This window comes from Schistocerca serialis, chromosome 7 (assembly GCF_023864345.2).
Source record: "Schistocerca serialis cubense isolate TAMUIC-IGC-003099 chromosome 7, iqSchSeri2.2, whole genome shotgun sequence".
In the NCBI taxonomy this organism is placed as follows: Eukaryota; Metazoa; Arthropoda; class Insecta; order Orthoptera; family Acrididae; genus Schistocerca; species Schistocerca serialis.
The window spans coordinates 421,433,877-421,446,900 of NC_064644.1; the positions used below are offsets into that span (position 1 = coordinate 421,433,877).

Below are 13,024 nucleotides of genomic sequence, written 5' to 3' on the forward strand. Positions count from 1 at the left end.
TACTTCATCTTTAATGATCACATCATCAATGGAGATTTGAACTATAATCTACCTTTCATTTAGTTTTTCATTTCATGTCATCCTTTGAGATACTTGTATCTACAAATGTTTTATTAACTTCTAACAACTGAAACATTTCCTGGCTGTTGTGTGATGTGGATTCGTGGGATTACTATGATACAGTTTGTCAGAATCTTCAAGAAAAGCAAAGATATACAGGGTGTTACAAAAAGGTATGGCCAAACTTTCAAGAAACATTCCTCACACACAAAGAAAGAAAATATGTTATGTGGACATGCATCTGGAAATGCTTACTTTCCATGTTAGAGCTCATTTTATTACTTCTCTTCATATCACATTAATCATGCAATGGAAACACACAGCAACAGAACGTACCAGCGTGACTTCAAACACTTTGTTACAGGAAATGTTCAAAATATCTTCTGTTGGCGAGGATACATGCATCCACCCTCCATTGCGTGGAATCCCTGATGCGCTGACGCAGCCCTGGAGAGTGGCGTATTGTATCACAGCCGTCCACAATACAAGCACGAAGAGTCTCTACATTTGGTACTGGGGTTGCATAGACAAGAGCTTTCAAATGCCCCCGTAAATGAAAGTCAAGAGGGTTGAGGTCAGGAGAGCGTGGAGGCCATGGAATTGGTCCGCCTCTACCAATCCATCGGTCACCGAATCTGTTGTTGAGAAGCGTACGAACACTTCGACTGAAATGTGCAGGAGCTCCATCGTGCATGAACCACATGTTGTGTCGTACTTGTAAAGGCACATGTTCTAGCAGCAGAGGTAGAGTATCCTGTATGAAATCATGATAACGTGCTCCATTGAGCGTAGGTGGAAGAACATGGGGCCCAATCAAGACATCACCAACAACGCCTGCCAAAACGTTCACAGAATATCTCTGTTGATGACGTGATTGCATAATTTCGTGTGGATTCTCGTCAGCCCACACATGTTGATTGTAAAAATTTACAATTTGATCACGTTGGAATGAAGCCTCATCCGTAAAGAGAACATTTGCACTGAAATGAGGATTGACACATTGTTGGATGAACCATTCGCAGAAGTGTACCCGTGGAGGCCAATCAGCTGCTGATAGTGCCTGCACACGCTGTACATGGTACGGAAACAACTGGTTCTCCTGTAGCACTCTCCATACAGTGACATGGTCATAGGCTGGAATGTTCCGTGCTCCCTAAGATGCCGATCAATTGCTTCGAAAGTCTTCCTGTCGGGACACCTTCGTTCTGGAAACCTGTCTCGATACAAACATACCACGCCATGGCTGTTGCCCCGTGCTAATTCATACATCAAATGGGCATCTGCCAACTCCGAATTTGTAAACATTGCACTGACTGCAAAACCACGTTCATGATGAACACTAACCTGTTGATGCTGCGTACTGATGTGCTTGATGCTAGTACTGTAGAGCAATGAGTCGCACGTCAACACAAGCACCGAAGTCAACATTACCTTCCTTCAATTGGGCCAACTGGCGGTGAATCAAGGAAGTACAGTACATACTGTCGAAACTAAAATGAGCTCTAACATGGAAATTAAGCATTTCCGGACACATGTCCACATAACGTCTTTTCTTTATTTGTGTGTGAGGAATGTTTCCTGAACGTTTGGCTGTACCTTTTTGTAACACCCTGTATATATCTAACGTCTAACAATTTCAAATATTTGCTGCACTTCAATCTTTAAATTTTTTTGCCCATGTCTATTTCTTGCACATCATGACAGTACAAATTTCTGAATGTTATATCACTTTGTCTACCACATTTAATAGATTTATATAACTTTTTTTTGGAGAATAAAAGTACAGAAGAATATCTAAACTTCTAAAGCCATTACTTTAATATGTCTTACCATTCATTTATGACAAATAACATTGCTTTCTGTTTCTGCCTGGTATAAAGTTAGAGTTTTCTTTCTTCTTCTCACTCCCTTTCACCTTTCCCCCTCCTCACCACCTTATTACATGACTAGTTCATTTTGTTGGTATATTATTGTATTTTGCTTTTACCTTCACCAGAAAAGCTTTCTTATTCCCTCTACAATTCATGCAACTTCAATTAGTCCATGATTGTGGCATAGAATAAGATAAATAAATACTAGTTCTTTAAGTACTTTCTGGCAATTGCAAATGTAATAAACGAGGCTTTAAATGTGTTAATGTGGAGGTAGTTTGAAAAGTTCTAGGAACAGAATAGAAAGAATTGACTTACCTCAGTGGAACTTTTTTTTATATTATTTTTCAATTTAATCTCCCTCTGAATTAATGCACTTTGTCCAGTGATGTTCCACTGCCTTTATTCCATTTCAAAAATTAAATTCCTCCAAGCCTGCAAAATACCCATCAACTTTGGCTCTTAGTTCTTCGTTTGAAGAGAATCTCTGTCCACTTAAAAAGATTCTGAGCTTTGGGAAGAGGTGAGAGTCTAAAAGGTCCAAATCAGCCAAATAAGGCTGGTTGTTTTCCATTCACGTGTGTGGAAACTGTATTCTCTTAGTTGATGCTGTTGGTTTGCACTGTTTTTAGTGTTTATTTAGCGCTTTTTTCATATTTCTGTGACAGTTCAAATTCCCAGATTTGCAGTGTATTTTCACATACAGTTTCAGCATTCTTTTACATTATCATGTTTGTCCTACTGGCAGAGCTGTCCATGCCTCAAGTCATTCAGTTATGGGAGTAGCAAATCTAGAAACTACTGCAGGGAGTCATACAACGAAATCAGGTTCTGGCTGTGAAAGTCATGTCTCAGCATGCTGCACCCAATAATCAGTATCTTAGTTCATGTATTTTTGCTTTGGCAATGACAATTTTGTATGGGTGTGCATTGTCTTGATGAAAGATGACTTTCTTCCTTGACAAACCTGACCATTTCTACCCTTTTTTTTGCTGTACTTGATCTGGCAGGTTAGTGTAGTACTGTCTTGTAATTGTTTGATCAGTGTGAAGGTAATCTATCAGCACAATTCCATTTGTATCCCAGAAAACTGATGCCACGACCTTTCCAGCTACCCATACTGACTTTTCTGTCTTTGGTGGTGGTGGTTATGGTGATGGTGGTGAACCAACATTTTTCCACTGCACTGACTGTTGTTTTGTCTCTGGAGTAGTTGTGAGCCAAGGTATCATCCGTATTCATAAACTGGCACAAAAATCTTGTTGGTTGCTATGAAATGGGCCAAAAATTATTCAGATATTTCCATTCTTATGAGTTTCTGATCCTATGTTAAGAGTCGCAGCACACATCTATCAGACAATTTTCTCATATTTCCTCTGTTAAAATGTGATATGTATGTCCCGTTGGTGACCCTTCATGAACATTTTATGCACTTTTGCAATAATTTCTAGGGTAGTGCTACATTTTAGCCAAGCACTATGTAGACCATCATCTAAGCTCTCCTGGTCGTATTTAAACTCGTTTGTCCACTAGACAGCAGTTGTATATGAAGGAGCGAGTCCACCAGTGTGTTCTGAAAATCGACATAAATTTTCTTTGCTTTCATACCTTTCTTTATGAAGTACTTACTCACTGCTGAAATCTCGATTTTTTTCCCCATCTTCACAAAGTGCTACATGGCAGCAGCAGCAGCAGCAGCAGCAGCGACAACAACAACAACAACAACAGATATCTATCCAGATCACTGATGCATCCTGTATTTACTCGTAAAGGAAAACCAGTTATTAAATGGGAACCTCATTGCACTACCATTGACATCTTGTGTCATTCCACAAACTTTTCAAACTACCCTCCTGTCCTTAGAAATACTAACTTATTTTCTTATGAGCTACTATAATGAGGTTCTAACAATACTTTTGTCACAATATATCTGCATGACTCTACTAACAATTCTTTGTGATGTTTACATGCCACTTATTGTACTAACAGAGTGATGACAATCTGACTTAATCAAATGTGTGTAAAGGAGGAGTACAGTGAGAAAAGTTAGACTTTAATTTCTCATCAATATCAGTGTTATTATGGGCAGAACATTAGCTCAGTTGGGTGCAGATGGGAAAGCAAATTTCCACAGAATGAGGCAAATGGTTAACTGTGTAAGTATTTGTATGGCAGTTAAGTTCCATTCTCAGAATTTCTTTTTCTCGTGTATTGTGACTATTCAGATTAGTTTTTGAAAGTGAATGTGACATTAACTAGCTCTCACCACAAAGCCGTAGTGCTTCAGAATATCCATCTTGCACATGGGACACGTGCGGTGCTCCAGCAGCCAGGGATCGATGCATGACTTATGAAACTCGTGCCTGTGAACAACAAAATCATTAACAACAACGGAAATAAAATCGGACAAAATTTTGTACCATACAAATGCATAGCAGATTCAATTCCAAGATAACGACATTGCTAGCACAGATAGATGGAAAAATACTAGGGCTATGAAACAAAAATTCCAGTGAAGGCATTGTATATCAGCATTAGCCCATGTATGTCTGCTACTAGTCTGATGTCTGCCCATTGTCTGCTAATGTGATTTTTCCAGAGATTGTGCATTCATACAAGACAGGCCTCAAATAACATGACACAGTGCTGTATAGAAACACTATATTCCCATGCTGTTCATTACAGGTTCCGCTAGAGACAACAGCTACACTTCTGAGCAGCGTGCACATCAGGAAACTGGCAGTGCTGCAGAAGGGTGCATTTGTGTGACTGTGTGTTTGAGAGAGCATACTTAAATCTAAAAAGAGTGATACGCTGAAAGCTGGTGAAATCTCTGCACTATTAAGTATTTGTTTGTTACATGCTACACCTCAGTCACCTGGAAGTGAATGGTCATCTTTTCTCATTTTTGTATACTGTTTCAAAGAATTTCTATGACAGAAAACTGGGGGTCATACCTGCATGGCAAGATTCTCAGAACATCTGAGATCTTGTATGGTTCAATGCACACAGCACAGCATTCACCGTCCCCTTGGATTTCCTGTAAACAAGTGATGAAATTGTTTAGTTTGTATTAGGAATGAAAAAGGCTTTAGTTTAATAAAAGGTTTTACAAATCCTTATCTACTTTCTCAAAACTGACCTGTACCAGTGAAAAATAAACCACTGAATGTTTCGGAAGATTGAGTTTTAATTGCTGAAGTAGTTTTAGATATAATTTCGTATTAATGCAGCCTGATACATTAATAAGAACAATCAGTTAAAGGCCTTTGAAAAAGCTCATTACTATGGGAAAACACATACATTTATGAAATATTCACATGGCATACAGAGCAAGTGTGAAGTTAGCATTATGCTTCCAGGCAGTAGCCACTCTCCAGTATTATCAAATGTCATCTTGATCTATGAATACAGTGAGTTTGTTGGTTATTAACTATTTATTCATACCTTGTCTTCTGATTTGATGTTCTTTGTTGGTATCTTAGACAATGCCTTCTTTGCTGCACTGCAGAGCCGCCTCTGTAACAGCATATAAAAAGCTGTGTAAATCATAATTTGTCTGTCTTTTATGATTTACTTTTGGAACTACTATGAAGTGATAGTGCATCATGAAGGTTAGATGTGTTATAGGGAAGTTATTTCTTTACTGGGAGCTTACACATATATACCACCCTGAAACAAATGCACTCTGTTAATATTTTATCCTATTTTAAACTTCAGAATATTAAGAAGGAATCAGAATTTTAGAACCTTGCGTACTACTAATTAGTAGTCATTTCATATAACGATTCATGCGTCGGAAGTTGAAAATAACCCTCAACAAGAATTTCTTCCCAGAAATTTGTTTGAGATGAACTAAGTATTGAAATGAGTATTGGTAAGATTTTATGGATGCAGTTAAAGAGAAATTCACAGAGGAAGTATAACTTTAACTTTTTTCCCTTAAATTTACAAGTGTTGCTCTTTACTTCCCATACAATGACAGTGGTCATACAACAAAATGTCAGTAGTCTATATTCAACATATATTTATTATGATTACAATTTTGAATATTACTCATCAACACAATAAACAAAAAGTGATACGCTTGACAGTCTTGAATGTAAATGTCCATTTTTAATAATTACATGATCCTGTGGACCCATCCCACATCAAAATATTGCAATCAACAGTAATTTACATTGTTGAGCCAGTATCATTTTTCTACCAAGGAATGTCACTTGAAGGATATGTCACATTGTATGAAAGACACTTAATAAGTGGTAGAGATAAGATATAGGGAAATCTTTCATTCTGATCCCTGTGCAAAGTTTGCAGAAAGCTGTTGATTGGAGTGACTTTGAAAATGGTCAAATTGAGATTCTCTAACAGTAGGAAGTGTGCATCACGGAAATAGCGAGGTTTGCTATGTGTTTGTGGACCATTGTTATTAGGAGCTACTAAAATTGATGACAAAAGTAAAACTATTGGTGTTGTTGCAATATTGGAAATGCACACATCATCAAAGAATGATGACACCAATGGCTTCCCATTTCTACAAAGCAGAAGCAAAACAAGATAGTTCAAACTCAAGTCCTTCCTCCTTGGTTCTCTTAAATTTTACTTTCATCTGCTTTAAGGGAAACTAGCTTTCACAAGATGTAGGTGCATATTTAAATTTCTAATCTGAAGTGTCCACTTAATAAACCTCTCCTCATATTTCTTTCTGTAAACTGTCTCTGAGTCAGTTTTAATGATTCTCATTTGACTGAATGTTCTGTATTGTAAAACATACTTCACCAGTATATCTGGTCATTAGCATTTAACTGTCTTTGTCACATAAACCTCTAAGATCATTTTGATTTCAGAATGTTTGAAAACAGTTGGATCTAAGCATAAGTTGCCAAGTTGTCAGTGAAGACTGGTCTACACTATTCTACCCACACTGGAAACTTCACTATGAAAAATAACCCAATAGCCTGTACATCTGATGACTCAATACATTCTGACAGAATATCAAACTTAAATTTTCTAAATGCAATTATTGTGAATGCTCCCTTGGAATGAGGATCAGTATTAATAGCTTGTGTGTTTCCAGTACCACTGTTACAGTATACCATTCAAAGAAATGTGTAACATGAAACTTAATAATTTATAAGGTGTGAGACTAACCCTGCTCTCTTTGTATACACCTAATCCCTATACTCTTTTTTTACTTCTACAATGATTTTATAACAATTTGTATCTGTCAGAATTTCCAATAGTGTTCTAATGACACCTCTGCTGATATTTCATTTAATGTTTCATTTTTCTGTATTGCTTTTAGAAATTCACCCATTTTAATTAATATGGTTATCTAAACATGATGTATACAGCACTGATCAACCAAAATGTTTCTGGCAGTTAGCTGCGTAAGTAGCTTCATATCAGAAGCATTTAGATTTTGCAGCACAAGATATAGTGGAGTCAGGAACTGTTCATCAGTCATGTCCATACATGAATGCCTCCTCCATCCCCCCCATCTGATTCTCAAAGTGCAGCAGTAATGTGTTCTCCCATGTTGAGTGCTACATCCAATGTTTAAAATACAGCTCAGCAAATGATATGATCTTCACACTAATAAGGAATATTCCCATTGGTGCACTACATATCCTTCTCAGTTGCGTAATTGAAGTTTCTCAGAAAATTATTTTCTGTGGCCCCAATAATCACACTATTTACCAAGATATTTTGTCAGAGAGCCCAAAGGAGACATTTTTAACATTCGTATCCCACTATCACCTGGCAATTAGAATTTTTTGTCTATTTTCTGCTGTAGGTTTAATTTGCACTTGTGATGTAATTGGGATGTGTCTATGGTTTTTTCACCTGGGTTTCCAAAGCATAAAAGTTACCAGAGATCTCTAGACTGAAGCTGAGCTTTTAATGGTAATTGCTCTTGAATCTTTTTGTTGACACTGAAGCCCTGATCTAAATACACTCATCAATCTAGCTATCAAATTGCTCTCATAAAATGCAGTATGCATCTCTCTGCAAGTGCCAAGGATTACATTAAAGAACCAAAAGTATAATGCATCACTCTTTAATCACATTCAACTACAGACATGAAAGTGATGATGCCATTCTCCAACCACATTCTAAGGTTGATTGTGGCATATAGATGAAGATGTAGATTACTGCCCCTAGCAACTTTTAGGAAATTTACACACCTATACATTTTGACTGCATAGGTTGTACTTGTTTTGTCATTGATACTTATTCAATGAAAGATAACAGTTACGTGACATAGTGAACATGGTACAGGATTTAAACCTATACACAGTAAAGGATTCAAACCTGTACAACCAGTGTGATAGCCGTGAACTTTAGCCACTCCACTACTTCTGATTGGTTGAAATATGACTGACATTACAGGGACAGAAGATACTCACAGAACTTCAATATTGATTTTTCTCCAAAACAAGAGGGCATTGTGTGAAAACTTAGTAGCCAGGTACTCAAGACAGGTCCCTCTACAACATACTTAAAGACTCATCAAAATCCATGAATAATGGGTCTAATGGTCCCCCTGTAAAATCTATGCCCTGGAACTGGCTCACCTTTTTTGTATAGATACACTCCCCAGGAGAGTAGAGGAAAAAGGCTTATGTTGGTATACAATGGACATCCTGACTCTTCATCTTAGAAAAACTCTACTGCATAGTCTCAGACGTACAGTAATGATAACAGATTAAGAATTACTCATCAATGGGCACATTCTAAATGAAACTCTTAGACATTCAGATGGAACAAACTGAGATAGTTCCAACATATGGATAAGTTAAGCAAAGTGCTTAATTTTGCCAGCTTTGCACCTAAATATCTAGAGATGTTCTTCTGTAAAAGTCTTTAGTAAGTTGCCAGGGGGGAGACAGCAGACAGGAAATTGAAAATGCCCAGTTATTCAAAACCAAAGCCACTCTTTCTTTAATTTGTACGAGTGTTTGGACTCAGAGATATAAATTCTAGTTAGGACTAATGCTCATATTAAACACATATTAAACAGATTCTTAACTCTTTTGGCTTGTAGACAGCTGATAGTGTTTTCTGAACAGTAAACAGCAGCTGAGTAGTGTAAGAGGAAGAGCAGTGGCTTTTAATGTTTTTAAAATAATCTAAAAATAATACAGATTATTATCAATGTGAATAGATTAGCACATATCATAACTGATTGTTATTACACTTTACAGAAGTGTGTTTGCTTCTGACTGTTAATATGTAACTTGAATCATTCCATCCCTCAAGGCTCTCCTTCAAGAAATACAATGAATACATTATTTTTACTGACTTACAGTAATATAGCATTAACTTTAATTTGTCACCATCTATCCAATCAAGTGATATGATTTCTAATTGTTGATGTGGGAAAAAATAGCTTCTCTGCTAATATTCAGTTGTCCTTTAACTTTCTCATAATGTTCAAAAAGATTCTTTGAATTAGAAATGAAAATTCACAGCTCATGCCTTGTGCCTGCTTAGTGTCCATTCTTCAAATAATGTATGCAATTATTACAAGCATACTCATTGTGGAGTCAGACTTACCGAGAGACGGTCCTTGGCATGGATATAACGGAAACGCTGCACGTAGTAGAAGACCAGCCATGCCAGTGAGATGATCATCAGTACCACAAATGAGATGGACACGAACAGCACCGATGTCCTGCAGAAACACCAGCAACATTGTCACTAAATTGGTCTGCTTTACAAATGTCAACTGGAAACATATTTCACAAGTAGTCATAGCATTGCTAGCCTGTAAGTAAGTTATAATTATTGCATTCTTAATTTGGACTCTATGTTTGTGATAAAGTAAAAGGATGCTTGTTGGTAATCAAACAAATAGCCTTTTATGATATGAATATAATAGAAGGAAACATTCCACGTGGGAAAAATATATCTAAAAACACAGATGATGTGACTTACCGAACGAAAGTGCTGGCAGGTCGATAGGCACACAAACAAACACAAACATACACATGAAATTCAAGCTTTGGTAAGTCTTTCTGCTCCCGGGATTGGAATGACTTCTTACTCTCTCCCTTAAAACCCACATCCTTTCGTCTTTCCCTCGCCTTCCCTCTTTCCTGATGAGGCAACAGTTTGTTGCGAAAGCTTGAATTTCATGTGTATGTTTGTGTGCCTATCAACCTGCCACCACTTTCGTTCGGTAAGTCACATCATCTGTGTTTTTAGATAAATAGCCTTTTATTTTTGACAGACACAAAGCTTACATATTATGATGATGATGATGTTGATGATTGATAATAACAATAATAAAGTTACGAACTAAAGAATGGCAGGTTACATATAGATTAATGAGAGTTTGTAAAACACTTAACTGTAGTTCACAATTTAAGGTGTATACACTATGCTTAAGAACATCAACTAAACACAATCATGTCATGCAAACATACAGGCATACGGGCAGAACCCACACAGAGAAAGTGAAAACATGACACATGAGGATGAGCCAGTCTGTGGATCTGAGACCTTCCACTACAGTGAGATGACTTGGATAAAATGTTTCTGGTACACTTACCACGTCAAATTTGGATAAAATCCTAATCTTTTGATGACTGACTCCATCTTCATCAGGAACAATGTCTGACTATTGTGAAACTAGTAGGGAGTATACACTTTATGCCCAGAGAGTGGCATCCGGTGGGCTGGATTACACCATGATGACACCACAGAAATAATGGGTACTGACTTGGCTCCCTTCATGCCCATAGATTACGTTTGTGTGCTCTGGTACACTTACCACGTCAAATTTGGATAAAATCCTAATATTTTGATGACTGACTCCATCTTCATCAGGAACAATGTCTGACTATTGTGAAACTAGTTGGGAGTATACACTTTATGCCCAGAGAGTGGCATCCGGTGGGCTGGATTACACCATGATGACACCACAGAAATAATGGGTACTGACTTGGCTCCCTTCATGCCCATAGATTACGTTTGTGTGCTCTGGTACACTTACCACGTCAAATTTGGATAAAATCCTAATCTTTTGATGACTGACTCCATCTTCATCAGGAACAATGTCTGACTATTGTGAAACTAGTTGGGAGTATACACTTTATGCCCAGAGAGTGGCATCCGGTGGGCTGGATTACACCATGATGACACCACAGAAATAATGGGTACTGACTTGGCTCCCTTCATGCCCATAGATTACGTTTGTGTGCTCACTGTATCCAGCATTGCTTGCAGCACTATCACTTGCATCAGATGGTAAACTACAAGGAGTCTTTCTCTGTACTCACAGAGGGGTGATACTGTACAGTAATTGTTTTCCATAGAGTGCCTCTACAGTTTGTAACCTGACACATGGTTACATCACTTCACTCTATCACCCTTACTGAAAAGCACAGAAGGAAGAAATGAGAGTGAGGCTTCCTGGTCATAGTAGCAAATAGAGATATCTTTTCTTCATAAGGTGTGAATGCTTTGTATACACTTTGACTTCTAAGAGTAGATGGCTGTACCAGTATTGTCTCGTGGACTGAGAGCATATGACACTCCTAATAGCAATCTGTCCATTGACTAAGAATGTTGAGCTTATAATGTTCCCTTCTCTACCTCAGGTCTTGCCTAAATACTCCTCCCCTCTCAGCCATTTGTTTATGGAAAATTTGGAAATGGCTTCCTGAAATAAGATACCTAAATCTGAATATCCATAAGTCATAACAGCATTGTATTAATAATTCAACGTATTTCACAGATGAGAACAATACATAAATATTTCCTACATGCCCTGAATTCTGCAAAATTATTTCACACTGAATATTTAGCTTCAACAAGTCACCAATTTAATAAGTAATACAAATGTCTATTGTGAGTGTGTACATCTTACTGTTAAGGACCCCGTACATGATAAAACAATTTCTCAAACTTTACTACAAGAGAGTGCTGAAAAGTAATGCCTGCAATTGTTGTATGTGAAAATTCTGTAACTTTTTAAATGAGAGAATATTATTAACATTCTACTTCTTTATTTTTCGTGTCTACATATTTGCAGCCCTTTGCAATTAGAGGTCTCCGAATTACAGCCTGTAACATAGTGGTGCATGAGAATCAGCGTGCTGATAAAGTTTCAAATTCGAAGAGTTCATCCACACAAGGAGCACCTTCATCTTCGGTATGACAATGCCAGACAACACACAAGTGCTGTGACATCTCCAACAATCTGATGCCTTGGGTTCACTGTTATCAGTCATCCTACATACGATCCCTACGTGGCCCCATCCAATTTTCATCTGCTTCCAAAAGTAACGATAGCAGTGAAGTGGTGCAAGCAGAGGGGAGGTTGTGGCCTTGTCAACACAGTAAAACTTTCTACAGTGATAGTATCAACAAACTGGTCTCTCGTTGGGAGAAATGAGTTTGTTGCTAGGGTGACTGTATTGAAAAACATGTAGACATGAAGAATAAAAATATAGAATGTTAGTAACATTTATTTCATTTAGAAACTTCAAGGATTTTCACATAAAAAATTTGGAGGCATTATTTTTCAGCAGGCCCTGACAGTTTTGTCAAATATAGTGCTCAAAATAAATATTGCATATTGCTTTATTGTCAAATACTGGGCATGATAGAAAAAAAAACTGATTTTGTTCTGTCAACTACTGTCATATGAAAACAAAACAAATAAGATAAACATACTTCCATTTGAAAAAACACAAACAAAAAACAAAAACAAACCCTTACAAAAGATTCCACTGCAGACACTACAATTTCATCTCATTGTCATCTTGTATAAAACATTGTTTATGAACCAATTAGTCCTCCTTGTAACTGGAGAGACTTTTCAATGCAATTTGGCATCTCCTTAGCAAATTGTGCAGATAATCCTGTGGGACATTATCTTGTTCCTCCACACTGGTCTCTATGAGGCCCTTTAAGACCTCTGGTGGGGCAGAATGACTGAAAACTGCTTGTTTTAGCAAGGCCCACACATCCTTAGTGCAAATGAGATCTGGAGAATATGGAGGCCATTTCATCTGACTGGTTTTATGCCCCATTAAGAAGGGGTGATTGTGATGACAGGGTGAATCCCACTCCAGTATGTT

The 13,024-nt window shown here is 37.5% G+C and overlaps 1 protein-coding gene across 2 annotated transcripts in view; it reads right to left on the reverse strand.

Annotated features, from left to right (window-relative positions):
• The window catches only part of LOC126412846 (protein goliath), a 662,532-nt gene that overhangs the window by 13,375 nt on the left and 636,133 nt on the right, over positions 1 to 13,024 (reverse strand). For both annotated transcript variants that reach the window (XM_050082697.1, XM_050082696.1), the window contains 4 exons: positions 9,492 to 9,609; positions 5,379 to 5,450; positions 4,889 to 4,971; positions 4,198 to 4,294 (listed from right to left, as the gene is read on the reverse strand). In XM_050082697.1, the coding sequence (XP_049938654.1) occupies positions 4,198 to 4,294; positions 4,889 to 4,971; positions 5,379 to 5,450; positions 9,492 to 9,609 (370 nt within the window). The remainder of the gene's footprint in view (positions 1 to 4,197; positions 4,295 to 4,888; positions 4,972 to 5,378; positions 5,451 to 9,491; positions 9,610 to 13,024) is intronic.